General features: G+C 38.8%; 1 protein-coding gene across 3 annotated transcripts in view; it reads right to left on the bottom strand.

Moving 5' to 3' along the window:
- The window catches only part of UGT8 (UDP glycosyltransferase 8), an 87,936-nt gene that overhangs the window by 34,601 nt on the left and 26,192 nt on the right, over positions 1–27,143 (bottom strand). Inside the window, exons 2-3 of one of the 3 annotated variants that reach the window (XM_047718301.1) lie at positions 21,180–21,324; positions 20,214–21,037 (exon numbers count right to left, since the gene is read on the bottom strand). In XM_047718301.1, the coding sequence (XP_047574257.1) occupies positions 20,214–21,035 (822 nt within the window). In that variant the 5' untranslated portion in view covers positions 21,036–21,037; positions 21,180–21,324. Of the gene's footprint in view, positions 1–20,213; positions 21,040–21,179; positions 21,325–27,143 lie in introns of all 3 variants that reach the window. The other 2 variants (XM_047718300.1, XM_047718299.1) reach the window with 2 other exon arrangements.

The raw sequence follows: 27,143 nt of genomic DNA, 5'->3' as shown, positions 1-27,143 counted from the left end.
GGAACAACAGGGAACTTATATTCAATGCTGGTGGGAGAGCAAAATTATACAGGCACTCAAACAACCTCATGGTTTCTTATAAAACTAAATATATTCTTAGCATATGATCCAGCAATCACACTCCTTAGTAATTATCCAAGAGAATGAAAACAAAAACACAAAAACCAGCATATGGATGTTTACTGTGGTCTTATTCATAATTGCTAAACTTGGAAGCAATCAAGATGACCTTCGGTAAGTAAGTAAATAGGTACATAAACTGTGGTACCTACAGACAATGAAGTATTTTTCAGCACTAAAATGAAATGAGCTGCTGAGCTATGAAAAGATGTAAAGGAACTTTAAATGCATAATATGAAGTCAAAGACATCAATCTGAAAAGGCTACATACGGTATGATTTCAACTAGATGACATTCTGGGAAAGACAAAACTACAGATGGTCAAACAGCTCAGTCATTGCCAGAGGTTGGGTGAGGAGGGACGAACAGGTGGAGCACACAGAATTTTTAGGCCACTGAAATGCTCTGCATGATACTATCATGATGAATACGTACCATAAGACACTTGTCCATACCCAAAGACCGTGCAACACCAAAAATGAACACTTCTGTAAATTACAGATTTTGTGGGGGCACCTGGGTGGCTCAGTTGGTTAAGCAACTGCCTTCGGCTCAGGTCATGGTCCCAGAGTCCTAGGATCAAGTCCCACATTGGGCTCCCAGCTCCATGGGGAGTCTGCTTCTCCCTCTGACCTCCCCTCTCATGCTCTCACTCTCTCTCTCTCTCTCTCTCTCAAAAATAAATAAATAAAAATCTTAAAAAAAATTACAGATTTTGTGTAATTATAATGTATCAATGCAGGTTCATCAATTGTAACAAACATACCACTCTGGTGGGGGATGTTGACAGGGGAAGAGGTCATATAACGTAGGTGCAGGGCATCTATGGGAAATCTCTGTACCTTCTCAATTTTGCAGTGAATATAAAACAGCTTGAAAAAATTAAACAATTTAATAATTTTTTTTCTCTGCCCTTCTCTCTCATTTTTCTATCAGTCTACTTCAATGGTAATCCCTTATTTTATGAATCAGTGAATACTGTCAATATAAATACTGTCAATATACGTGGGTCTTATCTCACTGTAACCCCACTCATACAAAGGTGTATGAACAAGCCTCTGTCTAGCAACGGCCGAAATTTGTAGACACCAAACATTCTTCCTTTCTTTTCTTCCTAATTAACATTATTATGGAATATTTACAGACCTAATATTTTAGAAATGACTAAAATAATTTTCTCACCACTTGTATGAATTAGAACCTAGGATTATGTCATATAGGACCAGTTACCAGACCAAAATTTAATAAAATCCAATTCAAGTATCACTTTATTTGTGGAAATAAAAACAAAGTGAGATTGAGCAAAGAAAGAGATAGATCTCTTAGACGGTTGGAGGAATGAGGAAGAATAAATTAACAATGAAACTGTATTTTAAGATAACATTATTATCTCTGAAGATAGCAATGCCACCAGAGTAGGCCTTGCATGGTTCTTTGATAGCAATTATCAGTTGACAAAGATTCATTACAAATTATTAATTCGAATTTCATCCTTAGCCTTTTAAAAGGCTATTAATTTTAGGTATTAAATTTGGATTTTGCCTGCCAGGTTTTTGAACATAGCAACATCAAAAGCTTAGCAGAATTTCTCCACAGAAATTACTCTAAGATTGACAACAAGAATTAAAGTGTCACAAAACCAAGGCTTCACTTTTTTGGTGGTATTTTCTAGGATACGTCTTTGAACTGAATAAAATCCAGCAATGCAAGCGTCCCTGTCTGGCTCAGTCCATGGAGCATGCGACTTGATCTCACAGTCATGAGCTTGAGCCCCATGTTGGAGCTAGAGATTTCTTAAAATGTTGGAGCTAAAGATTACTTAAAAAATAATCTAACAATACACAACCCATACATTTATTTTACTTTAACAGTATTTTTTAAAATATTCTATTTACTTTGGATGGCAGCTAATATCTACTGAAGCAAACAACTATAACTTTATTCTTGAAAAATATTACTTAAGTGGGAACCTGAGGAATGTTTCTCTTCTAAGAAAAATTCTTGGGAATTTTTCTCTTCTTTTTTCTAATATCTCTTTACATGAAAACTGTCAATCTATGAGATCATAATAGTGAAAGGGAAAATGCACCAAAGGTCACACAAAGTCAACAATTTGTGTTTTATGCCTCCAATAAAGCATCCATTATCTCCATTCCAGTTCAGTGTTTACCCGTGATCCACTTTTCCTCTCACCAACTGTTCGTTTCCGGGAGACAACACTAGGCAACCAAGGGAAACTAAGTCTACCTGTGCCAGGTACTTATAATTTACCTTGTGTATTTTTACAACAAAATTATCTTTCTTATTTCATGGATAAAGAAGTTGAGGTTCAGAGAAATTAAGTAACTTGCCCAATAACCTAAAACCAGTAAATGACAATTAAAATACAGGTTTGCCTTGTGTTAAAATCTCTGCCCAGTCTAGTACCAGGAGGCCTCCGTAGGTCAGTTCCAACAAAGATGGTTTCCAAAAGTAAAAGTCAAGGAACCATAAAAGAAGAAAAGGTAAAGGGAAGAAATGGAAAACATCAGAGGGTGCAGATTCACCATTACAAATTACCTACAGACCAGCAAGGCTGCCTTTCCCGCACCAATTTCTGACTCTTGGCCTCAACTGGGTGTCTAGGCCTAACGGGGATATGAAAGCCCTTGTTAAACAAAAGAGCCAGGGAACCAGAATGCCCCTAATATTGGATTTCGGGATAGCAAGCTCTTCTAGTCCCTTGAATGGAAGGCATGGTTAATATACTATTTGACCATGGCATTTAGAACAACACCTAGCTCTCAATAAATATTTGGTGACAGAATTGATGGATGGATGAAACGAGTGAAGGGAGTCTGATAAAAAGAGTGGCAGAGCTCCAGAGATTGCTATCCTTCATGTCCACTTGGGGTTTTCTTCCGCAGCTGGAACTAGCACTAGATGCCCAGCGGCTATAGAAATTCACAGACTGCATGTAAGATCCTTTGAAGTTTTAGGGAGTGTGAGGTTTTATTCTGCATTCTCAGCACCTGTGCTCGCTTCGGCAGCACATATACTAAAATATATATTTTTGATGTTTTTAAGTGAATAAAGCAAGTACCACATGTCACTCTAGATCTATGTTGTTTGTATTCTATTGGAAAATTGGTTTTAAGAAATCTGACAGAGTTTTAAGACATAGTATTAATCTGATAGAAGGGGTATATGAGGTTACATATTTTGGCCTGTAACTCCAACAGTTATTTTAGTCCAAACTCTTCATTTTGCAAATGAATAAACTGGGCCTATCTCCATGAAGTGTTTCTGAATCCTTTAACCTAAGTACAAATACATCTGAAGCCTGTTGTGAACTGCATCATTCTGGGTCCTTCGGTTTACATGATATCTAAGGCGTATTGTTAGTTATAAAAGGCTCTGTGCATTTCTGTCCTTGATTACACAAAGAATATACAACAAATGGTTTCAATTATATTTTGTGTCACTGTAACAGAGAGACGTCCCCAGTGTCTACACTAAATGGCCCCAGAGGGCTATGCTATACTCTTCCTATGGTTATTTCGGAAAGGTCTCCTTTTTCTGTCATGTTATTAAACTGTCACTTTTCACTGTTTTCAGCATGCCTATCTCAAAAATTTGTTTGCTCTTTTAATCTTCAGCAGGCTTGAGAATAAAATAACCAAGGTGTTTCTTTTTTTTTTTTAATTTGTTTGTTTTTTAGTAATCTCTATACCCAATATGGGGCTTGAACCCACAATCCAGAAATACATCAAGAGTCACATGACTGAGCCAGGCAGGCACCCCCAGGCAACTCTTCATCTTGGTTTCTCGCCTTTTAAGATCTTCAGCAGATGAACTTTAGTCCTCAATTTCATAAAATAAGGACATAAGGTCAAAATATTTCAAGGTCTAGAACATTCCCAAATAGTGTGATTTTGTATCATTTATACATCTGTCATTTAAAAGCTAGTACTGAGCTTTCCAAAGTTACTATTCCTGAAAGCATGAATTAAAAATAAATCTAGGGGCGGGCGCCTGGGTGGCTCAGTTATTAAGCAACTGCCTTCAGCTCAGGTCATGATCCCAGAGTCCTGGGATCGAGCCCCACATCGGGCTCCCTGCTCAAGAGGAAGCCTGCTTCTCCCTCTCCCACTACCCTTGCTTGCGCTCCCTCTCTCGCTGTGTCTCTGTCAAATAAATAAACAAAATCTTTTCAATCAATCAATCAATCAATCTAGGGGCATCTGAATGATTTAGTTGGTAGAACTTGCTACCCTGGATCTTGGGGTGGTGAGTTCAAGCCCCACATTGGTCACAGAGATTAGTTAAAAAACTGTATTTTAAATGTGTAAGCTGACTTGTTATTTCTCAACATTCTGAAATTACTTTGCAAAGCAAAAAAAAAAAAAATTGTAAAATGAATTAACTTAATTTTTTTTAAAAGGTTGTTTTTTTTTTTTAGATTTTATTTTTATTTATTTGACAGAGAGAGATCACAAGCAGGCAGAGAGGCAGGCAGAGAGAGAGGAGGAAGCAGGCTCCCTGCTGAGCAGAGAGCCCGATGCGGGGCTCGATCCCAGGACCCTGGGATCATGACCTGAGCCGAAGGCAGCGGCTTAATCCACTGAGCCACCCAGGCGCCCCGAATTAACTTAATTTTATTAAAAAAAAAAAAAAAGTGTCCCAAGAGGAGTGGAGTCCTGGAGCCTGGCCTCGTGCTGGGTAGCCGCCAGCTTTGCCAGAACACTGGTGACCTTTAACCAAGCTGTTTCATAGGTACATAATTAGAGTAAATGAACTCGGGATGGACAAAACCTAAAGGTATCTACTGTGAGTCAAGTATACAAACTTGAGTTCCTGGACATCTGGGCATTTATTTTGGCTTCTCAAATGTCTTTTTGACTTGCTTTTCTAGCTCTTGGTTGGCATCCAGATAAAGGAGACTGACAGAAAAAAAGCCTGTTTGTAACTGGAGTTAGCAGAAAAAACGGCACCCAAACTCAGATCTCCACTAAATGTTCTCTTAAAAACGCAGCTCACTTTAGGTCAACGACACATCTTTTAAAATTCGTAACGTATAGTCCCCACATAATAATTAAATATCCTCTACTTTAATGTAACACTCTGTAATTCATAGGTCCTTACAAATATTTTTTAAACTGATCTTTAGTGAACATTTTTTTTCATATAGGCAAAGATCTTCTCCTTTTACAAGTAAGAAAACAGCCCCTGAGAAATTCTTGTGGGCAGTCATCGCGATGACAAAGGTAGCAAGGGGCAGACATGGGACTTGCACTCCTGTCTCTCGAATCCCAGGACACTCGTGCTATGCAGGGACACGGGTGTGATCCTGTGAGTCAGTGGAGCAGAGGTAGTCTACGAAGGTCGCTAACAGCAGCAACACGACTAGAAGTGTGCGCTTGTGGAATTTCAGGTGATCACAACCTCGGTACTTCCGCAAACGCGTACTGGAGAATGAGGAAATGAAACATTTTCCAACAAAATCTGTGCCATTTAAACACTCAAAAAGTATTTGAAGATTTTCTGCACACCTTAGCTTCTCAATGTAGTATTATTCCTTGTCTGGCCTATTTAATCCCCAAACCAGAGAAGGGGGAAGTCAGGTTAAGCATGCCTAATCCCAGCACCATGTCAGGCTTGCTAACAGTCCTGTTACCGCTGAACTCACAATGACTGTGAGACGGAGAAGTGGGAAACTAAAAATGCTGCATTTTCTCCTCCCCGGAAACAATCTGAACCCTTCAAAGCATAATCCCCCGCATGAGTGAGCAACGGGAGCTGATATGAGAGATACCCAGAGTGTGGTCCCCATCCCCTGGGCCTGTTCGCCTCTGCCTTTTACTAACCAGACTAATTATGCTACTGGTATTGATTCTTCTGACTTAGGTCTTACTGTCACTGGACCTCCGATTTCAGTATAAAATATTCACTACTGCTAGAAAGGTAATACGTTACATTGCTATCGGCCATTAACACAGCACTAAACAAATTTCTTAGACCTGACCTTTGTTTGCTTCAGCTCACTGCATCTGATTATTTAGGAACAAGGTAGTTTAATAAAAGAAAAGGAGATGGGGCTTTTGGAATATAAGGCAGTCAGAGCCACGGTAAAGGACTGAGGTGTTACAGAAGGGTTCCTGGCACCAGGGTTTAGATTAGGCATAAAACAAAGCAGAGGGGAGGAGAGCAGAACATAGTTTCTGTGTGTTGGGGGGCTCGCGGGGTGGGGGCAGTCAGGCTGGTTGGGGGCAGTTGCTGAACGGGAGGGAGCAGAAAGAGGAAAGGGAAGAACAGAAAGAGAAATAGAAAGGCCACATGTAAACTGGACAGTTTTTACTAAACTGGCCATTATTTTAGAGAGATTATGTATCCTGATGAAAGGATGATATTGCTAAATTATTCCTAGCAGGTTAAAACATTTTGTTAAAGATTGCCTGCTTTACATACTCGACACAAATGCTTATTAATGAAACCAGTAATGTGTATAGATTATTTATTTATGTTTTTCGAACAAAAATGGTATTGTATCAACTCCACTGGGTACGCTTTGTCCAGTTTGATGTTCTAATTAGCAATTCTTAGCATGATTAAATGCTAAATACACAGCTGTGTGAGGCTTCAGCTGGTAGTAACCAGTAGTGCCTAATACTGACTTTTTAAAAGAGAAAAACAAAAGTACTCAAATACTGAATAAAAAACTTTTGAGGCCCTATTCAGCTGAAAGAAGGAAAGTTATCAATATAAACATCAATCATACATAACATGTTAATAAAGCTAATAGCTATGTAGTATTTGTCAAGTCTGTTGAAAAGCTCTTTGGACTAAAAGAAAGTAAGCCTAGCCTAAGTCATCGACTGGTCGACCTCACATTATTACATATTATGTACGGAGCTCCATTAAATCATCTTAATCAAAAAAAAAAAAAAGACTTTAACTTTATTACTAAGCAAGTCTAGAGAGATAAACTTAACTATCTGCATTCAAACATTATTCTAGGAAACCCATATACTTTTGGAAAAAATGAACTTTTTTGCGTTCACCTGAAAAAAAGTTGTGCATTGTCTAGTATATGAATGATTTCCCTCTCTACTTTGCTTTCTTCCTGAAAACACCTAACACTTCTTAATAGCTAAAAATGATGGAGATTTTTCTATCTTCGTAATAGAAAAGTGATCCAAATTACATGTGTCAGTATATATTTCTACCCTTTAAATGGTAAAAATCGTATAAACAGATCTCATTTAAAGTTTTATTTATGAAGCAAATTACCTAAGGCTTAACCAAAATAACTCTAAGTTTAAAAAAACAAACAAAAAATCCGTTGTTTGGTAGGCATAGTAATAAACAGGTTAGTATTACATGCCTCAGATGACTGGTTATTCTCAATCTTATGTATTTCTAACCAAGCCAAGTTTTTATACCTCTGAGCTTTGGCAGCACAGGGAGCGAGTTCCCTTCTTTTTTACTACTCTATATAAAATTCAACTAAGTATGAACTTTACCAAAATGAAATCCAATTTCCAAAGGCTTTAAGCATTTCCTATTTCAATTTTTGCCTTTCAGAAGAAACACATTTTGCAAAATGTACTCACAGATTATCTATCATAAAAAGCTGAAAGAATTTTTCAAGTGAGAAGAAACCAAATTATGTATATGGTTTGATGTGTCTTAAAATTCTCCTTAAGATTACAGTTCAAGAAAAAAAAATTGTTCAATGAAAGTGGTAATTCAACTATATTCTCTGAAAAAAATATACTTTCTGTATTGTATAAAATAAAACCAAATGATGGTTTGCATTTTTAATCATAAATTGTTTATAAGTCAAAAATACTTATCTTAATAATATTTCTAATGATTGCTATGATTTACTAGAAAATCAAAGTTTCACTACATATAAATTGTAAAAATCCTTTTCTATAACTAACCCTGTCCATCCTCTATGAGCCTCCACCTTCATTAAGCTAATACTAAGATCACACCTACACAGAGAGGTCTGCTTGACTTTGGTTCTGTCAACAGAACTACACCAGAAATAAAAATGTTTTAAGAATATAAACTGTTTTAATGTATGTATTTTAATGTATGGTGCTCAAAACATTCTATTTCACACCATCACTGAAGTGGAAGGGGAAAAAAAAAAAAACTAATCCAATCCCCACCCACTGACCTGACCACAATTTAATAATAAAGAAACTGGGGCCCAGAAAGATAAAGTGATCTTTCCAAGAACCCCTCTGGAGACCTTGGCTATATACACTCTCCCGGTTCCTAGTGAGCACTCTTTCAACTTTACCAGTGGACCGACGCAGATATAAGAGGATGTTAAAGAAGAGCCTAAATCTATTGTTTTGTTGCTATTTATCTACTCAGCAAACCGCCAATATTGTCCAGTGACCTAGGACCACCTGTATACGTTCCCAACTAACACCTAGAAAACCTAATTCAGCAACAGTGATAACTAGTGGGCTGCTCCTTCTTGAAACACTTTTTTCTCAGATTCTAAAACACCACTTCTTCCTAGATACTCCACTTCTTAGGTCATGCCTTCCCACAGCTCTTGAAGACTTGTCTTCCTTTACAAAGCCTCTACATGGTTGAGTGTGGTTGGCTCGAACAAAAGTCCTCCTTTCTTTCCATACCTCTCTAAGTAATTTCATTAGTTCCCACTGCCTTAGTTCAGTCTCTTGGAAGATAACCCCCACATCTGAATACCCAGCCCTGACCTTTCCTATCAGCTCTGTGCTCGTATCTGCAAAATTTGGTATTTGTACTCATAGATCCCCGGTTTCTCAAATTCAATATGTCCCCTGAATGGAGCCTTTTCTTTCAAAACCCCACTCATCCGTCAGTCTTTACCATTAAGGAAATACCTTCTACCAGTTACGCAAGCAGGAAACCTGCTATTCTCTTAAAATTTCCTTCACCCAATTCCACTCCAGTTAATTCTACCTCCCAAATATGCTTGAATCATCCCTCCTTTCACCAGCCCACCTCTCTCCCCAGTGAAGGCAACATTCACTCAACTGGTCTTCCTGTCTTCTCTCTCCTCTTCTAACAGCATTTCTACACAAAGCAACCAGAGCAATTCTTTCTAAAAGCAAATCCAGTCATAGTTAAACTCACTGAATAAAACCCAAATCCCTTAGAGCCTCTAAGGCCTTCTGTGAGATGATCTCTGATCAACAGTCAACATTTCCCTGAGCCACCCTGCCCTAGTCCCTTGCCTTCAGCCCAGCCTCACGGAACTTTCTTAGGGTTTCAAAATGTACCTTGGGATGCTGTATTCCCTGTGTTCAGGAATACTCTCCTTGCATGGCTGGCTCCAACGTCTCCAAAGACCCTACTTTATCTCCTGAGAAGACTCCTTCTTCTCTATCAATGCACCCTATCAATGCATTCTCTATCATTGCATGATCTCAGGGTGGTTTTCCTTCACAACAGGTTAGTGATGCAATTATGGATCTTATTCATTTATTTACATCTTTTTTTTTTTTTTAAGATTTTATTTATTTATTTGACAGAGAGAGATCACAAGCAGGCAGAGAAGCAGGTAGAGAGAGAGGAGGAAGCAGGCTCCCTGCCGAGCAGAGAGCCCGATGCGGGGCTCGATCCCAGGACCCTGAGATCATGACCTGAGCCGAAGGCAGCGGCTTAACCCACTGAGCCACCCAGGCACCCCTATTTACATCTTTTTAATCACTTACAGTCTAAGTGGCACAAACAGAGAAACTGGGACTTGCACTTAATATCGCTAGCCCAGTGCCTGGTACATTTTAGGCTCTCAAGAAATATGCAGGGGCGCCTGGGTGGCTCAGTGGGTTAAAGCCTCTGCCTTCGGCTCAGGTCATGATCTCAGGGTCCTGGGATCGAGCCCCACATCGGGCTCTCTGCTCGGCAGGGAGCCTGCTTCCTCCTCCCTCTCTCTCTGCTTCTCTGTCTGTCAAATACATAAATAAAATCTTTAAAAAAAAAAAAAGAAAGAAAGAAAGAAATATGCACTGGCTGTGTAACAAAATAGCTATCTATCCCTTTCATGAATGGCCATCCCTTTGCCATATGCAAAGGCTTTTCACTGCCCCACCCATGAAAAAGTTCTACAATGTCAAGCTGGCTTTGCCCTCATGACAGCCTGAAAATGGTAAGTTAATTGGTTAACCTCAAAGTTTTAGTAATATTTATCTGGTCACTTGAGCTGTTTTTCACTGATAAAAGCTCTGGAATCTATAGGATAAAAACAATTTTTGCAAAATAAATTGGGCAAATACACTGGCTTTTACAACTAGAAATTACATTAATTCAAAAAAAAAATACATTTTATATACATATATTAAGGCCTATATGTGAGGAGTGCTGTGCACTAGCTATGTTAGTGGGTGGGATATAAAAGATGAGCCTGGGATACCTAGGTGGCTCAGTCGGTTAAGCGGCTCTCTTGGGCTCAGGTCATGATCCCAGGGTTCTGGAATCAAGTCCCACATCGGGCTCCTTGCTCAGCAGGGAGCCTGCTTCTCTCTCTCCCTCTGCCTGCTACTCTGCCTGCTTGTGCTCTCTGTCAAATAAATAAATAAAATCTTAAAAAAAAATATATATATATATATATGCCCCTGGAGTGGCTCAGTCAGTTAAGTATCTGACTCTTGATTTCTGCTCAGATCATGATCTCAGGGACCGTTCGAGCTCAGAGATGAGCCCTGCATCAGGCTGTGTGCTCAGCGGGATGTCTGCCTGAGATTCTTTCTCCCCTCCCCTGCAATTCATGCTCTCTTACACATGCTCTTTCTCAAAAAAAAAAAAAAAAAAAAAAAAGATGCACTAGGATCCCTGCTCTCAAGTTTTGCTTCTTCCATTACTCTTTCTGAAAGTTTTCAGTTTTTTAGAACCTAGTGTTCTTCTTAAAGATCTATGCAAATAAATATTTTCAACTGCTTTTAAAAGAACTCCTCTAGCTCTAATTAAGTATAAAACAATTCAAATGACATTAATTAAATACTTATTATAGTCAAAGAAGTATAAAATCAGGTCAGCTTACTTTGATAAGTTTATTTTTACTCTATCATATATTTAGGGGAAAAAGCAGAAGAAAATCAAGGGGAAAACAAATATCTTCAAAATGGCATAAAGTTTCTCCTCCTGCATCTGAAAACTATAACCGTCCTGAAAAGCTACCCAGTCAAAAAGCCACCATATGAAAAATCTAATTATATGTAAGTGCCCCTTTGAACAGGTACTCTTCTCTGAAGTAAACTTTTTAGGAAAAAGGAAGACATGCCTCTCTGTGTGCTCCTTTCTTTTTCTCTCTCTTTCATTCCTCATAGCACCTTCATCTCATATGCACTCACAGGGATGCAAGCTCTGTTAACAGACTATTATATTTATACTGACAGATTCAGAATTCTTGCACCTTCTACTAAAAGTGGTCTCTATAATGTTGCTTTACAAAAATACACCTTGACAGAAATCCAAAAGAAAAAATGGTGGAGGTATGTGCATACCTTTCTGGTAGCACAATTGTGTCTGACTATGCAGAGAGTCTCAGGGGCTATCACTGCTTTGTGCCCAAGATTTAACAAAATAGGCCTTCTTCCACAAATACCCAGGGTTCTGGTCTGCAGAGTTCCGTCATTTTTATTTTGGTGCCCAGTTCCCATGGCTGAGAACAGACAACAGAGGGAGAGCAGGCATTATGAGCGCCCTGCAGCCCGCTCCCCTGTGCTTTGTGAAATGATCTTTCATTGGCACTATGTAAGTAGGAGTTTCCTGTACCACTGTGATTTCAGACAGAATCAGAGCCCACTCTGGATTAAGAAGTACCTGAAAAACTGTCCCATGACTTCAGTGCCTATTTCTCTTTGGCTGTTAATCCAGTTTTTTTGCTACAAAAATACCCATCACAAAGCAGCTCTCTGTCCCAGGTCAACTCTGGGCATATCAGACAGGGACCAGTATTTTGTGTAAGTACATGTTCAAGATTTGTAATTTATGAGAGACGCCCTCAAAGTAAAAAGATAAAGTGGTTCTCACAGCATAAAAACATTTCCTGAGTAAGCAAGCAGACACAAAAACTGGACACTAAAAAATCCTTTCTCATATTTTGTATTTATAGTATGTCAACAATGGGTAGTGAATATTTATGGAATGCTATATAGAGTACATGGCATTATGCTGGCTACTAAATTTTGGATATAAGATCACAGGTAAGAAAAAATATTATTTTGGCATATAACTCCTTAGACTTTTAAAAACAGGCATTTATATCTTATGACTTTAAAATCATATCTTGCTTAGGGGGCCTGGTGGCTCAGTCAGTTGAGCATCTGACTCTTGCTCTTAACTCGTCTTGATCAGGGTTGTGAGTTCAAGCCCCATGCTGTTCTCCACACTAAGCGTAAAGCCTAATTAAAAATTAGATAAAGGGGCACCTGGGTGGTTCAGTGGGTTAAAGCCTCTGCCTTCGGCTCAGGTCATGATCCCAGGGTCCTGGGATCGAGCCCCGCCTCGGGCTCTCTGCTCGGCAGGTAGCCTACTTCCTCCTCTCTCTCTGCCTGCCTCTCTGCCTACTTGTGATCTCTGTCTGTCAAATAAATAAATAAAATCTTTAAAAAAAAAAATTAGATAAAATAGAATAAAACAAAACAAAACCACAACCTGCTTTGGTCAAATTCTGTATATCACCCTGAGATAGAATATTTTTAGAATGTTGTAAAGAAAAAAAAAAATAGTGGAGATGAATGAAAATAGGGAAAAGAGCTGAGGGTATTAGTTCTGAAAACCCTACCTATTATTAACATGGCTGCACAGGGACATTCTATTTAGGACTATATCTTAAAGCAGTGACTGATAATTCAACAGCAGCACTGTAATTTCACAACACAGAGGGGTAAGATAATAAGCTCTCCAAATGTACATGGGAATCCAGGGCTTTTCTAGTTATTAAAATACACATGCGCACACAATTTACACTGAAAAATAATTGTCTAGAAGAGAGAAAACTATAATGATCAGAAAACAAGAAGATTCTCAAGCAAAGTGCGTTACATAATATAATTAAAATTTAGAGATCACAGAGCTTGTCTACAAAGTAGGGTTGGCCCCAGACCAGCAGCATCAGCATCACTGGGGAACTCGTCATAAAAGTATGCCCATCCCAGACCCACTAACTGGCCCTACAACCCCTGTTTTAACAAGAATGTCATGGCACTCTCATCTGAACAATACTGAAAAGAGTAAATACAAGTGGGGCAAGATATAGAGACATAGAAAGAAGTCAAGATAAAGATTGGGGTTGGTTGCTGAGTCTGCATTATAGATCTTGGGAAGAAAACTTAAATTTATTTATCTATATATTTTTGTAGGTTTCTAAGTTATCTAATTTAACAATGTAGTTTACAGGGTCTGACTGTGGAGGAGAATGTGAGGAGAGTCTCTGGCTAGAAGGCAGGCAGTTATTTATCTGCCCTAAGCTCCTTTAGGAATGGAAAGCTCAGAAATAGGAAAACGGACAAGGGTAGAGCCAGCAGAACAGGGGCTTGAGTCCCAGCTCCTCCATGTAAAGGACTGAAAAACCAGAGACAGTATCACTGAGCCTGAAGAAGCCAGCATTCCCAAGTACCATGAAACTATTCCCAAAATTCTCTCACCCTTGAGAAAGACATCTGTCTGCTTCTGCTAATTTCTTACAAGTCAGATGGACTAAGGTCTAAGCATCTCACTGGTCATGTTATCTTCCTTCTATTTCTGTGGGAAAGAGAATGAGAAAGAGGATGAAGGAAAGAGAAATAAACATCCCCAAGAGAGAAGTAGAAGGACCAAGTGCCAATCTGTAAAATAAGTAGAGGGGAAGCCACAGAGACTTCCTCCGCATCCCTCCCTCGCCCCTGAAACCATGCTATTTGCCATGTGGAAAACAGCAAACGAGAGTGATTCAGTAATGAGAGCTCATCTTAACGGATAAGAGTTACTGGAACAATAACAAAAGCAACAAGCACCACCACCAGCTACTGCCACAGCTCTCGTCTACCAACCCCTCCAAGGTAAGCACTGCCATCCTCCCTTTAAGGAGGCCGACTCCCTCATCCAAGAGTCCTATTAAGGCTAAGATTAAGAGTCAAGACCATTTGGCTGAAAAAGTCCATGTTTTCCTACTTTGCTACTTCTGCCACAAGCTCCTGGAAAGTTCGTATTAAAAAATTCCATCAACAAAACTATGAATCAGGTAGTTTGTCTCCAGTGACACTGACTCTTGAGAAGCTCCGTGCTCTCTGTCAAAATCTGCACTCAGGAGTCGGTCTGGCAAACTCAACTGACAGCGGAGATTTTAATTTCAAAAACAGAACTGTTTGGGGTTTAGAATGAGAGCATTTGCGATAAGTATCATACCAAAAACCTAAGTACCAATAGCCATTTAATGATGAAAATTGTAATTTGTAAAAATGAGCGGTTAAAAATATTTTCCTTGACATGGCCAGTGTTTGAGTTAATATCTAAATGAACAATTCTATAGGGCACCCTAAAGCTTAAATACCTAAGAGCAGAGGGAGGAAGGTGTTTAAAAATCATATCAGACTCTGCAACTCCAATTATGTTTGGGTCTCCTATCATATCAGGGAACCTCTGTAAACCCATAATGCTTACAGAAGCAACTGATAAGCTACTTAAAACTCCAGGGCTGCTCAGGAAATTATCGTATCAGTGAGCTGAACAGTAAGTTATTGATGGTTCTGACAGTGTCCGATTTACTTCCTGGATAGATTCATTTAGCAGGGTAATCTCGTTTCTCACCAGAAAATAAAGACAAAATATATGATCAACCTATAAAACTTCTGCAAGAAATATCTGCAACAACATATTACATTAACGAGCTCCCATTGAATCCCGCTGAATCAATCATTTCTGCCCAGCTACCACGTTGTAGTGAATATTTAAGCTCAGAATTAGTAATGGGAATGAAATCATTAGTCTCGTCCAAACATTAGAGTTATCAATTTTCTGATTCCCACATAGCTACCAACAGCACAGCAGTACTATATAGATGAAAACATTTTACGTAGTTCTTTGTGAGTGATGGTATTCAAAATAAGGAACCAGATATGAAAGATATATATTTTGATTAAATGACACTTACTTAAAAGTTGACATTTTAATCAATATGTTACAATGGTTATAATCCTATCTCTAGCATTTCACGATAACAAAATTTGTATGTTACACAATATTAAAATGGCCTTAATTTTCCACATCTGCTGTAATCCTGGATCAAGTCTGTCAGCCCCAGCGACTCTGGTCCCATTTCTCAGCCTAGACACTTCATTCATTATTGGGGAGGTCCGCTTTCCACTACCATATGTAACAGTAAGTAATGGCTTCCAGGCGAATCAATAAAAACTGAACATAGAAAGCCATTGTTTCCCTCCCCCGTGTTATTCTTCTCATAACCTGATCCGCTCACAAGAAGTTAATGAATCCGTTGTTCAATGTCTCATTCTCCCTAAAACTTTTCTCTGTGAGGGAGTTGTGGCAATAACAAAATGAGAAACAGTGAGGATTTCATGACCCCGTCCTTGGCCTCATGCTCTTTCTCATCTCTGTTTATGTCTTATCTGTCTCTCCCCGAGACTATTTTCCTTCAATTAAAAATGTCTGCACCAGGGGTGAAATGAAGTTGCCCTTTATACTCCCAGCCCGGCAACAAAGCACCTGGGAGGTTAGGTCTACCAAATGAGTACCTCATCACCCCAAAACATCTTTCAAGACAGCAACAGCCGGACTAATTTACACTAATGACCCTGGTGTATGCACATCTGGAATACAGTAGGGACCATTTAGATCACCAGCTGAGTAATGTATGATGACCTTCTGTCAATATCAACAAGATTATGTAGCAATTCTAATTCATTAAAATAAGCTAGCCTGGAATGTTTAATTGCTTAGTAGCTGGGATGGTATGTGGACATAAATTTGAAATAAGCAGATAATGGCCATAATATTAACATTGCTGTACTAGCTGAAACCTATTTTGGGGGGAGAGGACAACTATTTCTACTTGATGCAGTTCATTTAATCTTAAACATTCATTGAATTCCTACCATTTTCCAGATACTCAGGGTACAAAGATGAATAAGTAGAGGATCCCCTTTGAGGCATCCACACTCTAGTTAGGGAGAGAGCCATGTGAAAAACTAATAGTTAAAGTACAATCTATTAAGTGCAAAAATAATTTGGGGCTGTAGAAGCAGGAAATGGGAGAGATCAGCTGCCTGGCAAGGTTATGCCATTTCGGTCAATGAGAAATCATTTAAAAATTATCACCTGAGGGCGCCTGGGTGGCTCAGTGGGTTAAGCCTCTGCCTTCGGCTCAGGTCATGATCCCAGGGTCCTGGGATCGAGCCCCACATCAGGCTCTCCGCTCCGCGGGGAGCCTGCCTCCCCCCCCCCCCCCCGCCTGCCTCTCTGCCTACTTGTGATCTCTCTCTATCAAATAAATAAATAAAATTTAAAAAAAAAATTATCACCTGAAATACATTAATTTTAAAAATTAATAGACTCCTTAGGTAAATGTACTACTCTTTAGTTGTGTTATTATTCCCCCCTAATAAAACTGCTAAAAGCTACAATGGCTCTCTATTAGATATTATTTCATTCACATTTAACATTTAAAGGACCTAGTCAAATAGGATCTGTTTACAGACCTCCTTCCTGGCCGAGGCAAAAGTTCTTTTTTAAAGAAATGTGTATTCATGTTCTCTGCCACCCCTCAATGATGAAGTACACATGATCCAACCCAGACCTCTTCTCCACTGACACATTTTAAGGACTCACATTCTAGGCACTCAGGTAGTAAATAGTATGATAAGTTAGGCACACTGCTAACATGCATTTTTAAAATGACTTTATTATTAAGGCACACAACTGCTTCGCTTTATGACAATACCTGGTAATCAAAAGCATTTGGATTCTCGTGATTGTGATTATTAAATTTCTAAAGCATAAGTGAGAATATGCATGATTTAAAATTTGATTCTCACATTAAGTCCTCATAATCTTTGAGATATCAAAGAAAGAACTGAAAAATATTTGTCTCTGCACAGTTTTGTATGCACTATAAACGTGTAAATGAGTGGTATGAGTAACAAGAGATGTAGGCATCTTGACAAAATATCCATTCACAGCAAAATAATCCACATTTTACTTGGCTAGGTCACAAACTAGCTTAATGGCCTTGAATGAGACATCCAAAGTCTCTGAATCTCCTATGTGACAAATGAATGGACTATTTATTTGGGGGGGGAGGGGTAAACTAAATTAATGGAACTGAACTAGATGCTCTCTAGAGTTTCTCTGGGCTCAAACATTATGAAAGCTACTAAAAAGTGCCTTTTACAAATTTTCTGTACCCTTTCATCCCAGGTTTTGAAATGAAATCCCACTGTCAAATCATTTCCAGACATCTGGAAAACCTAATCCATTCCCAGTGTAAGATACCAGGGCAGTTAACAATTAAGCTGTTATTAGTGATTCATGTGTTCTCAACCATCACTTGCTAGGCCCTATTATTTTAGTGTCACAACCAGACCTGTAAATAATACAGGTATTTGAGAAACTCATTAACTTGTATAATGCTGAGGTACAGTTTATCGTATCAGACAAAACTACTAGAGAAATCCCGGTAGGAACACATGTGTTCCTAAGCATATAAAGCCTCAGCACAGTAGAAAGTATCTGAAAGGGTAGGACACCTCTTCTTTCAAAACATTCCCAGGTGAAAAACTTTGGAAATGGCATACTGAAATGAAAATGGTCCTTCACACTTAGGACCTAAGATGTTTTCAATGGTAACAACAGACTTATCTAGATCTACACATCAAACACGTGCACATGCCATATTTGTATGTGTCTGTGTTTGTGACCTCACCGGCAGAGCCAGAGTGGTTACCGTAAATAAAAAGCACATTGTCAAGAGAATCATTACAAAAAGCCCACGGAGGAAAAAAGAACAAGGAGCCCAAAAAGTAAGTCAAGCTAGTATCAAACTAGAATTACACAATTCAGAAAACATTTTGAGTAATAACCTTACATAAGGCTCCAAAACCACTCAAAAGATACTTTAAGGGCACCTGGGTGGCTCAGTTGGTCAAGCAACTGCCTTCCCCTCAGGTCATGATCCTGGAGTCCTGGAATGGAGTCCCACATCGGGCTCCCAGCTCCAAGGGGAGTCTGTTTCTCCCTCTTACCTTCTCCTCTGTCATCCTCTCTCTTACTCTCTCTCTCTAATAAATAAAATCTTTTTTTAAAAAAAGATGCTTTAAGAGTAAAATAAAATAGTGAAACTAATTGGCAGAGGGATCTACAGGGGAAAAGATAAGCTTGGGTTATAGGAAAAAAAGCATTATCACATACTATGCATCTTAATGAAGGGTAGAGGATAGAAAAAAATGTATTATTCTGTACTTAGGCTATGTAGGTCAAGTTACTGCAACTCAAGACAAATGGACAGGGACTGAAAATTTGTTAGAATGTTCCTTTTCATCATCCATTCCTTCTTCAATCCCAGCACTAAAGAAGGGAGACAGCGTCCAAACAGAAACCAAAAGGAGCAACACAGAAGGGCAGGGTTCTGGTTGAGGAAAAAATGGAAGACCTGGAGGGAACGGGGCTGATCTGTGTAACATTATGAATGACTCAGAGTAAGCTCAGCTAGAGTAGAGAAGTTCCTTCTCAATCTGATTTTCGTTTGCTTTAGGAAGGGGAGTTACTACATCACATGGTGACTCTGGCAGAGAACAGTTAAGGATTTGAAATGGGCTTGGATAAATTCATGAATGGCTGAGAGACGCTGAGATGAGTTCCTATCCTTTACAGTTGACGTCAGAGAGCAGAGCCCTCCCAGACTCCGCTAACTGAAGCAGTTTGAAATGCTGGGGGATATGGGGCGGGGGAGAAAGCCCTACATCCAGCAAGCTCTATTTTTTTCATGTGATGTGATATAATATATAAAGGTATTTTTTTATTAAATATACTTCGAAAGGATGAGAAAAATCTACAGGCTGTATATTTCAATCACATTAATTCTCCATTCTGCCCTGTGACTGTCCTTATTTGATGCCTCTATGAAAAAATCTGGATTTGCTCTTCAACAAGGCCCTGACAAATTTTTTGGAATGTAGTGACCAGAGATTTTGCAGAGGTGTTGTGTGTCTTTTCAGATTTTCAAGAGTAGAAACAGTTTTGGTAATGAGCAAAATCACAGAACAACTTGTTGCTTCCAGGTAAATGCCATCAGATGTTGAGATTAAACCCAGAGAGTCAGCCTGAGGTCAGAAAACCCTAGAACAACAGATACGCAAGTTTGGCTCCTGCGAGTTTGAGTTACCTAACACAAAACAAACTAGGATGGAGAAGAGAATACAAGGGACTCACTGACAGCTCAACCAGAAAAAGAATTTAGGTTTGACTTAAATAGGAGACAGCGTTTTGTTAAAGGGCAGTCAATTCCATCTTTGAAATGAAATCGCAATGGGGCAAGATTTCTTTAAAACAGTTACAGCTGTTTGCTAAAAATTAGTTGGCTCCCGAGTCTGACAGAAGGGACTGCCTCCTTTTCATTGTTGGACATAAGCTTTCTAGTGCTTATGGCTTCTGAAAGAAGGGCCTTTCTTCACATGGCTTCTGTTTGACTTCACTGAACCTGATCTAGACGTGGAGACTGGAGACTGCTATCTGGGGGAGAATAAAGAGAGTGAACTTTGTGTTTAATTAAAAGCAAAACCACTTATACTCATTAAAGCTAACTAACTCATTCTCCTCACATACTACAGTTAGTACTTAATCAAAAGTCTATTTCCCAGCCTGTCTATTGACCATATGGCAGAATGGCCTCTCAGCATCGTAGAAACGCTCCACCAGAGCAGAAACGTGCTGCGCAGGCATGGTGCATCCACAAGGGAAGGGACCTCAGGAGGCTCTAGCCACCACTTTCGCTGCTTTTGGGAGCAGCACTTATCAGCCAATAATAACCAATCCCATCTCTCCAAAAATCAAAGCTAACAAATTGACCTTCCAGTTTAGAAAAGATTACCAAGGAGTTCAGCAAACCTTACTTCTGGTAGTGGGCTGGCCGGTTTGGTGAGGATTCCTCCTACGTACACAACATTAGGCAGAGTGGGTCTCGGAAACTCCAGTGCCACATCTGTACACAGCATCCACAGACTGGACCCGTGGACCAGGTCGTACATGGACTTCTCCGGCAGCAGGTTGTACTTCTGCATTATCCTTTCGTATTTGGGAAGAACCAGAAAGCTGACCCCTAATCTCGAAATGAGGTAAACGCCGGTATTTTTCATCCTTTGCAGCAAGTTCATGTGGTCTGTGAGGAGTGAGTTAAACTCTGGGACGTAAGCTAATGGGGCGGGAGCACCCACTTCTGCAGGGTACCAAAGGCCAGTTGAAAATACAGCATATTTAACCCCTAAAAGATGAGCTATCACAAATCCACACATGTCATTAGGGTCCACCAGCAGCAGGTCAAACTTCTCCTTCCTCAGACCCTGAATCAGGGCACGGTTGCCAACCATCATATCACAGTTCTTGGTATAGTGATCCAGTATGTCAAACAGTTCGATTGCTGTCAATCTCCCAGAGAAAATATTCCGCATTTTGGACTGCAGGAAAGCATCCGAGGTGGTACTGTTAAAAATCCCTGGGTATCGCTGGAGGCTGTAATGATTAGATGGCGCGATGTCTCTGCCTTCGGAGAGAAGAAACACTGTGCGGTGGCCTCTCTCATGCAAGGCTGAGGCTAGTGTCTTGAAAATGTACATATGGCTTTCGAACATAATTGGCGGCACGATGATGATTTTGGCAGCCTTCGCTATCCCCACAGCACTCCACAGGAGCATGAAATATGGAGTGTAAGACTTCATCACTGAAAGGAAAACCGGAAAACGACTTAAAACAAAGTACAATCCTTACCATTCAAAACAATCACAGAGGCTTTTTTTTTTTCAAAGTAGCACGTGATTCGATACTTCCTCTGTGTAAAAGCAACCTGATTTTGTTCTAATTACCTGTTTCTGAAAGATAATTTTTAAAGTAGAGAACTGACAGCAAAGCTGGCAGAAACCAAAATATATTTCAAGTGTATCCATTCCTGAGCACACCACTGCAGCAACAACAGAGAACAAGATTGTTTTTTGAGAACGTTTTGAAAATCTGAAAAAAAAACTTCTTAAAATTGAATGTCCAAAGATCTCTCTTCTTTGAATAATCCCCCATCTATGAAACATCTGTTTATCTTTTAATTAAACGTCAATGTTAATTCCAGAAGAAGAGCCAAGATTTTTGATATCTGGGTACATTAGCATGTATATCTCTTTTTAAATCATTTTATCACAGTTACATTCCCAATTACCACCAAAGCATACCAAAAGAAGATTATGTTTGAAAAAATAGTCCTTTCAAGTAACAGTTCTATAGAAAAGACATTTTTCTACAGGAAAAAATGATCTTTAATGTGAATTTCCCCTTTACCTAAATATGCTTATGTACCCTGGCAGTCTCTATTTACGTAACCTCTATCAATTTGCCAATTCATTTCAGGGCATTAAATGAAAAACTTTCAATAGAAAAATTCAAGACACTTAACCGGATCTCTGTAAATGCTTATGGAAGAAGTGATGATGAATGAATTATGTCCCAGACCACACTTCCTTTGTGTTGTATCTGTAACTCAGGTGCAGAGGGCAAGACAGATGATGACACCTATCACTTTTCCTACCCTTCCATGGTAGTAGAGTAGGTACAATAGTTAGTTATCCCCTGTCATTTTTTAGAAATACATGTCCTACCTATGGGCCTCTAGAGTGTGCCACCTCCCCCTATCTAACCCAGGATAGTTTTTACTTACGCTCTAAATAAGCCTCCAAGAACAGCAAAGATCTAAACAACAGTTACCCATGCAAACTGGATCTTTTTACTCGAAGGAACAGCTAAAATAGATTTATATGCACATCCCCAAACCAGTATCCCTTGCTACTCATTATCACGTATTAACCACCCTCCTCATACAAATTCCCATCATCTAAATGCAGCTTTAGCAACTATACCTTCTCAACATTCAAACACTGCAAGCAAACTTAAAAAAACAAAAAAGGAAATCAATAGCAGGCAAATGACAGATTCTTCCAATAACAAGATTAAACTACGAAATGTGTTCTATTTCCAGGTGCCTTTTACCTGTCTCACTCCAAAGAAATTTTCAAACTATTTCTAGATGAGCTGACACTATACCACTAAGAATAAACAGAAGTAAAGCACATTATAAGCATATAATAGCCTATGTTAAATGTTGCCTGAATTAAATGAGGGCTTTAAAAAAATAAATTTGGAGAAAACACTATTCCTATAACAATCAAGTAAGTTTATTCAATAATTACAAGATCAATAAAGAAAAAATAGCCATTCTTGGAGGAAATTTTCTGGGCCTTTATTCTATTGTACTGTGTCTCTATTGTGTCTCTGGTGCAGCCTTCCAATTCCAAGGAATTAAAAATCAGGGATTCTCGCTAGACATGTTCTTAATTCTAGGAATGAGATTTATGCAAACACGGTTATTGCAGAAGCTAGAGTCTGGGGCTGTGATTAATACTACCTGTCACTGTTTGCATGTCCACAAAGACAGACCAGTTGATGGACCAGTCCGTTGAACTGCTCCTCCCACTAGGTTTTGCATCTGGCTGAGCAGTGAACACACAGTTCATTCAGCTACAGTTAAAACCATTGCTTTATCTATCATAAATGACTAAGACACAAAACCAAAAATAACAGTCGGGAAACAAATCCCTTCACTGAGCTTTTTATTCTATTCTTCCTTTTTCATTTTAATATTTTATTTCAGTAATTACTACGAAGTAAAAAAATTTACAGGAATTTTTTTTTTTAATGCACAACTGCTTATGTTCAAGAACACCATTGTTCAACAGAGCTTTCTGCAAATATGAAAATGTTCTAGATCCCCACTATCCAGCATTGAGCAGCTGAAGTGTAGTTAGTGTGATGGAGGAACTGAATTTTACATTTTAACATGTGGCTAAATTAATTTAGTACTAGTAGCTATACAGTACTAATGTAAGGTTAGAAAAAGTGCATATATTCTGTATATATGGATTCTAAAAGAAACTATACAAACATACCAATATCTGTGTGACAAAATATCTTCTAAAAGAATGTCTACTAGGTCTTCATGAAAAAATAGTAATTACCAACAAAGAAGCATCATTTGTACAAGTGTGTTATTCTGCTGTTCAATTCAAAATTAATTATGAAGGACTACAACAGCACTTTAATCACACAAACACCACTGTGGTGGAAAACAGAATAACTAACACAACTACCAACAAATGGTGAGGTTCTTGCTAGTCCAGACTTATCAGAGTGTGTCTATTGGCAAGCTAGAGTTCATGAATATTAAAAACTTCTGCTCTGAGAAAGATAATGTTAAGAGAATGAGAAGACAAGCTGCAGACTGGGAGAAAATATTTAGAAAAGACACATCTGCTAAAGGACTGTCATCCAAAATATACAAAGAACTCTTAAAATTAAACAATAAGAAAGTAACCAAGCTGATTTTAAAAATGGCCAAAGACTTAATAGACAACTCATAAAGAAAATATACACATGGCAAATGAGCAAATGAGAAGATGCTCCACATCATGTGTCATGAGGGAAATGCAAATTAAAACCTCTACGAGAGACCACTACACACCTGTCAGAACGACCAAAATCCAGAACACTGACAATGTCAAACGCTAGAGAGAATACGGAGCAATAGGAACTCTCATTCGTTGCTGGTGAGAATGTAAAATGGTACAGCCACTTTGGAAGACAGGTTGGTGGTTTCTTACAAAACTAAATATACTCTTAACATATGATCCAGCAATTGTGCTCCTTGGTATTTACCCAAGAGCTGAAACTTCTGTGCACACAAAAACCTGTACATGAATGTGCACAGCAGCTTTATTCATAATTGCCAAAACTTAGAAGCAACCAACATGTCCTCCAGGAGGTAAATGGGTAGATTAACTGGAATGGAATATTAGTGCTAAAAAGAAAATGAACTATCGGGGCACCTGGGTGGCTCAGTCAGTTAGGCGTCTGCCTTCAGCTCAGGTCATGGTCCCAGGGTCCTGGGATGGAGCCCCACATCGGGCTCCTTGCTCAGCGGGGAGCCTGCTTCTCCCTTTCCCTCTGCCTGCCTGTCTGCCACTCCCCCTGCTTGTGCTCTGTCTCTTACTCTCTCTCTCTCTGTGTCAAATAAATAAATAAAATCTTAAAAAAAAAAAAAAGATAAGAAAATGAACTATCAAATCCACTAAAAGACAGGGAAGAAACTTAAGTGCATATTACTAAGTGAAATGCCTGTTACTTATAATATGAATATAGTAGTGTAAATTAGAAGGGATTTTAATTTCACATTTTCTACAATGGGCATGTGTTACTCTTCTCTTAATAAAAAGAGTAAGTATTGTTTTTAATAACATGTGATGGAAGTACCTCATTTACAATAACAAAAAAGTACATAAAATACCTTTAAAATGGGCTAAACAGGATGATTGTTTACTATACTAACCATGGCAAGGCTTTCCCTAAAGACATATACATAGAAATAATACTAAGTGTAGAGAAATACTCTATTATTCTTTTTTAAAGATTTTATTTATTTATTTGACAGAGAGAGAGAAACAGAGAGAGAGAGGGAACACAAGCAGGAGAGTGGGAAAGGGAGAAGCAGGCTCCCCGCTGAGCAGAGAGTCCGATGTGAGGCTCGATCCCAGGACCCTGGGATCCTGACCTGAGCTGAAGGCAGTCGCTTAACCAACTGAGCCACCCAGGTGCCCCAGAAATACTCTATTATTTTAGTGAAAGATGGTATTTGAAAAAAGTCAATTCTTTCCATATTTTAAATAGACTTAACAAATTTCCCCATGACATCCTACTAGATAATTGGTTTTGTTTTATTTGGAATTTGACCAAATTCTATCCATGTTCACTTATTAGAATATGCAAGAAGAGGGAATACACTTTAAGAAAAGAAAATGCAAAGTGGTGGGAGAGCAAGGTAAATATTAAAGCATATTTTTTTAAAAATAATTAAAACCCTATGGATTTAGCCTAAGAACCCTACTTCAGATAAATGGATAAGAGTAGGTAGCCTACAACAATTCCTTGAATAAATAGGAACATAACATGAGATGAACGAAGCACAGGTAGATGAGGAAGGAATAACTTCTTTGAAATGAGTGTTAAAATCTAGCTTTGTATCTGAGAAACAAAAACCTCTGAATTTTTTACCTTAAACTTTCCCCAAAGCAAATCAGAATAGTGTCAATTTTTTTTTTAAATACAGCCAAAAAAGTGTTGAACAGTTAAATGATCTCTGGAAAGAGAAAAACAAAACAAAACAAAAAACAATCTGAGCATAAAGCAAAGAAAGAAATCCTTATTACAGATACTATTAGACTACATAATCGTAAAATATTTTTGGAATGTTTAAAACATCTGGGACAGAGGTTTCCAGTCCAAGATGACTGACTGAACCCAAATGTTTCTACTCCTTTCTTCCTATAGCTTCTTCAGAAATGACAGGAAAGCAGAATAAAAGGAAAACCTAATCTCTCTGAGAATTGGTATTGAGGAAACAAGGTGTGGGCTGGACTAGAGTCAGTGCAATGGATTTTTGACAAATCTCTAGAAAACAAATGCTAAGAATAGCTTATTGAGGAATAAAAGTGAGTGGAGGAAGTCATGACCCAAAACACACAGAAGAGGCTCCTGGAGCAGAGGTGAAAAGTGCCTCCAGAATGGCTGAGAGCTGAAGTGGACCAGCCCCATTAGCAGGAGTAGTGGGGGAGCAAGAAATCATAGGGAAGGAGGAGCTAGAGCAGATTCCCCATCCGTTAGATCTTCCCTTCACTCCCAGTTGCATTCGCTCCCCAAAGTAAAAACACACATCAGGTCTCTAGAGAAAGAGGTGAGGTGCCCGTAGAGTGATTGGACCTGAGAACTCGGAGTAAAAGCCTCCTTGCAGGAGGTGATGCCGGCTCTTCCTGGGTGCCTTCCAGCGAAAGCGGGGCTTCGTCCGCACAGTTTGAACCCAACCTCCAAGGTACAGGCAAGGAGCTTAAGTTTGCTGAATGACTGAACAAAACAAACTAGATTTTTCTTTTATAAAATTAGCAAGGACATCATTTTTAATGGTAACAGTTTTAGGCAGATGGTGAAAATGTAAATAGGTACAAATGTTAACTACTCTAAATCAGAAATACCAACACACATGTACAAAGATGTTCCTGTATTTGCTTCTAACAGCAAACAGCCCGACACCACTAGGAATCCAGCAATAGAGGATTAATTGCATCATGGTATATTTTACCATGGAGCATTACAGAACTATCAAGACTATGTTTTAAACATTTTTAACATGAAAAAATTCTCATAACATAAACAAAATTATATATGTGTGTGTGTCTGTGTGTGTGTATATATATCACCTATATATGTAAAATGATTATATTGACTCACAATCTAAATAAGAAACTGTTGTTGGTAATACATTTGGATTTTCAAGTTGAGGAGTATGTTTTCTCTTCCTACTTTTGTGTTTCCAGGTTTTTGAAGTTTTTTACCAAAGATATTTAATATTTATAACACACTCATTCCATTCCCATGCCCCTTTAGCGGGAGCTTTACTCCCACTCTCTTCTTGGAGTGAAATGTCTTAAAATATCAATGCTCTTTGTTGGGATCCACTTACTCCCCAAATGGTTACAGCCTGGCATTGTTTCCACCACTACTGTGCCCAAACACTCATTGTTAAGAGCACTAAATACCTCATAATAGTCACACAAATGCCCTTTTCCCCACACTTCTCTCACAGGACTTCTAACACTATACACGAATTCTCCCTTTTCTCCTCCTAATTCTCTCTCAGTTGAGATGCTACTGCTACTTGACTGTACTCCACCGTCCAAAGA

This window comes from Lutra lutra, chromosome 2, assembly GCF_902655055.1.
Source record: "Lutra lutra chromosome 2, mLutLut1.2, whole genome shotgun sequence".
Taxonomy (NCBI): Eukaryota; Metazoa; Chordata; class Mammalia; order Carnivora; family Mustelidae; genus Lutra; species Lutra lutra.
This window is presented reverse-complemented; position numbering and strand designations above follow the sequence as displayed.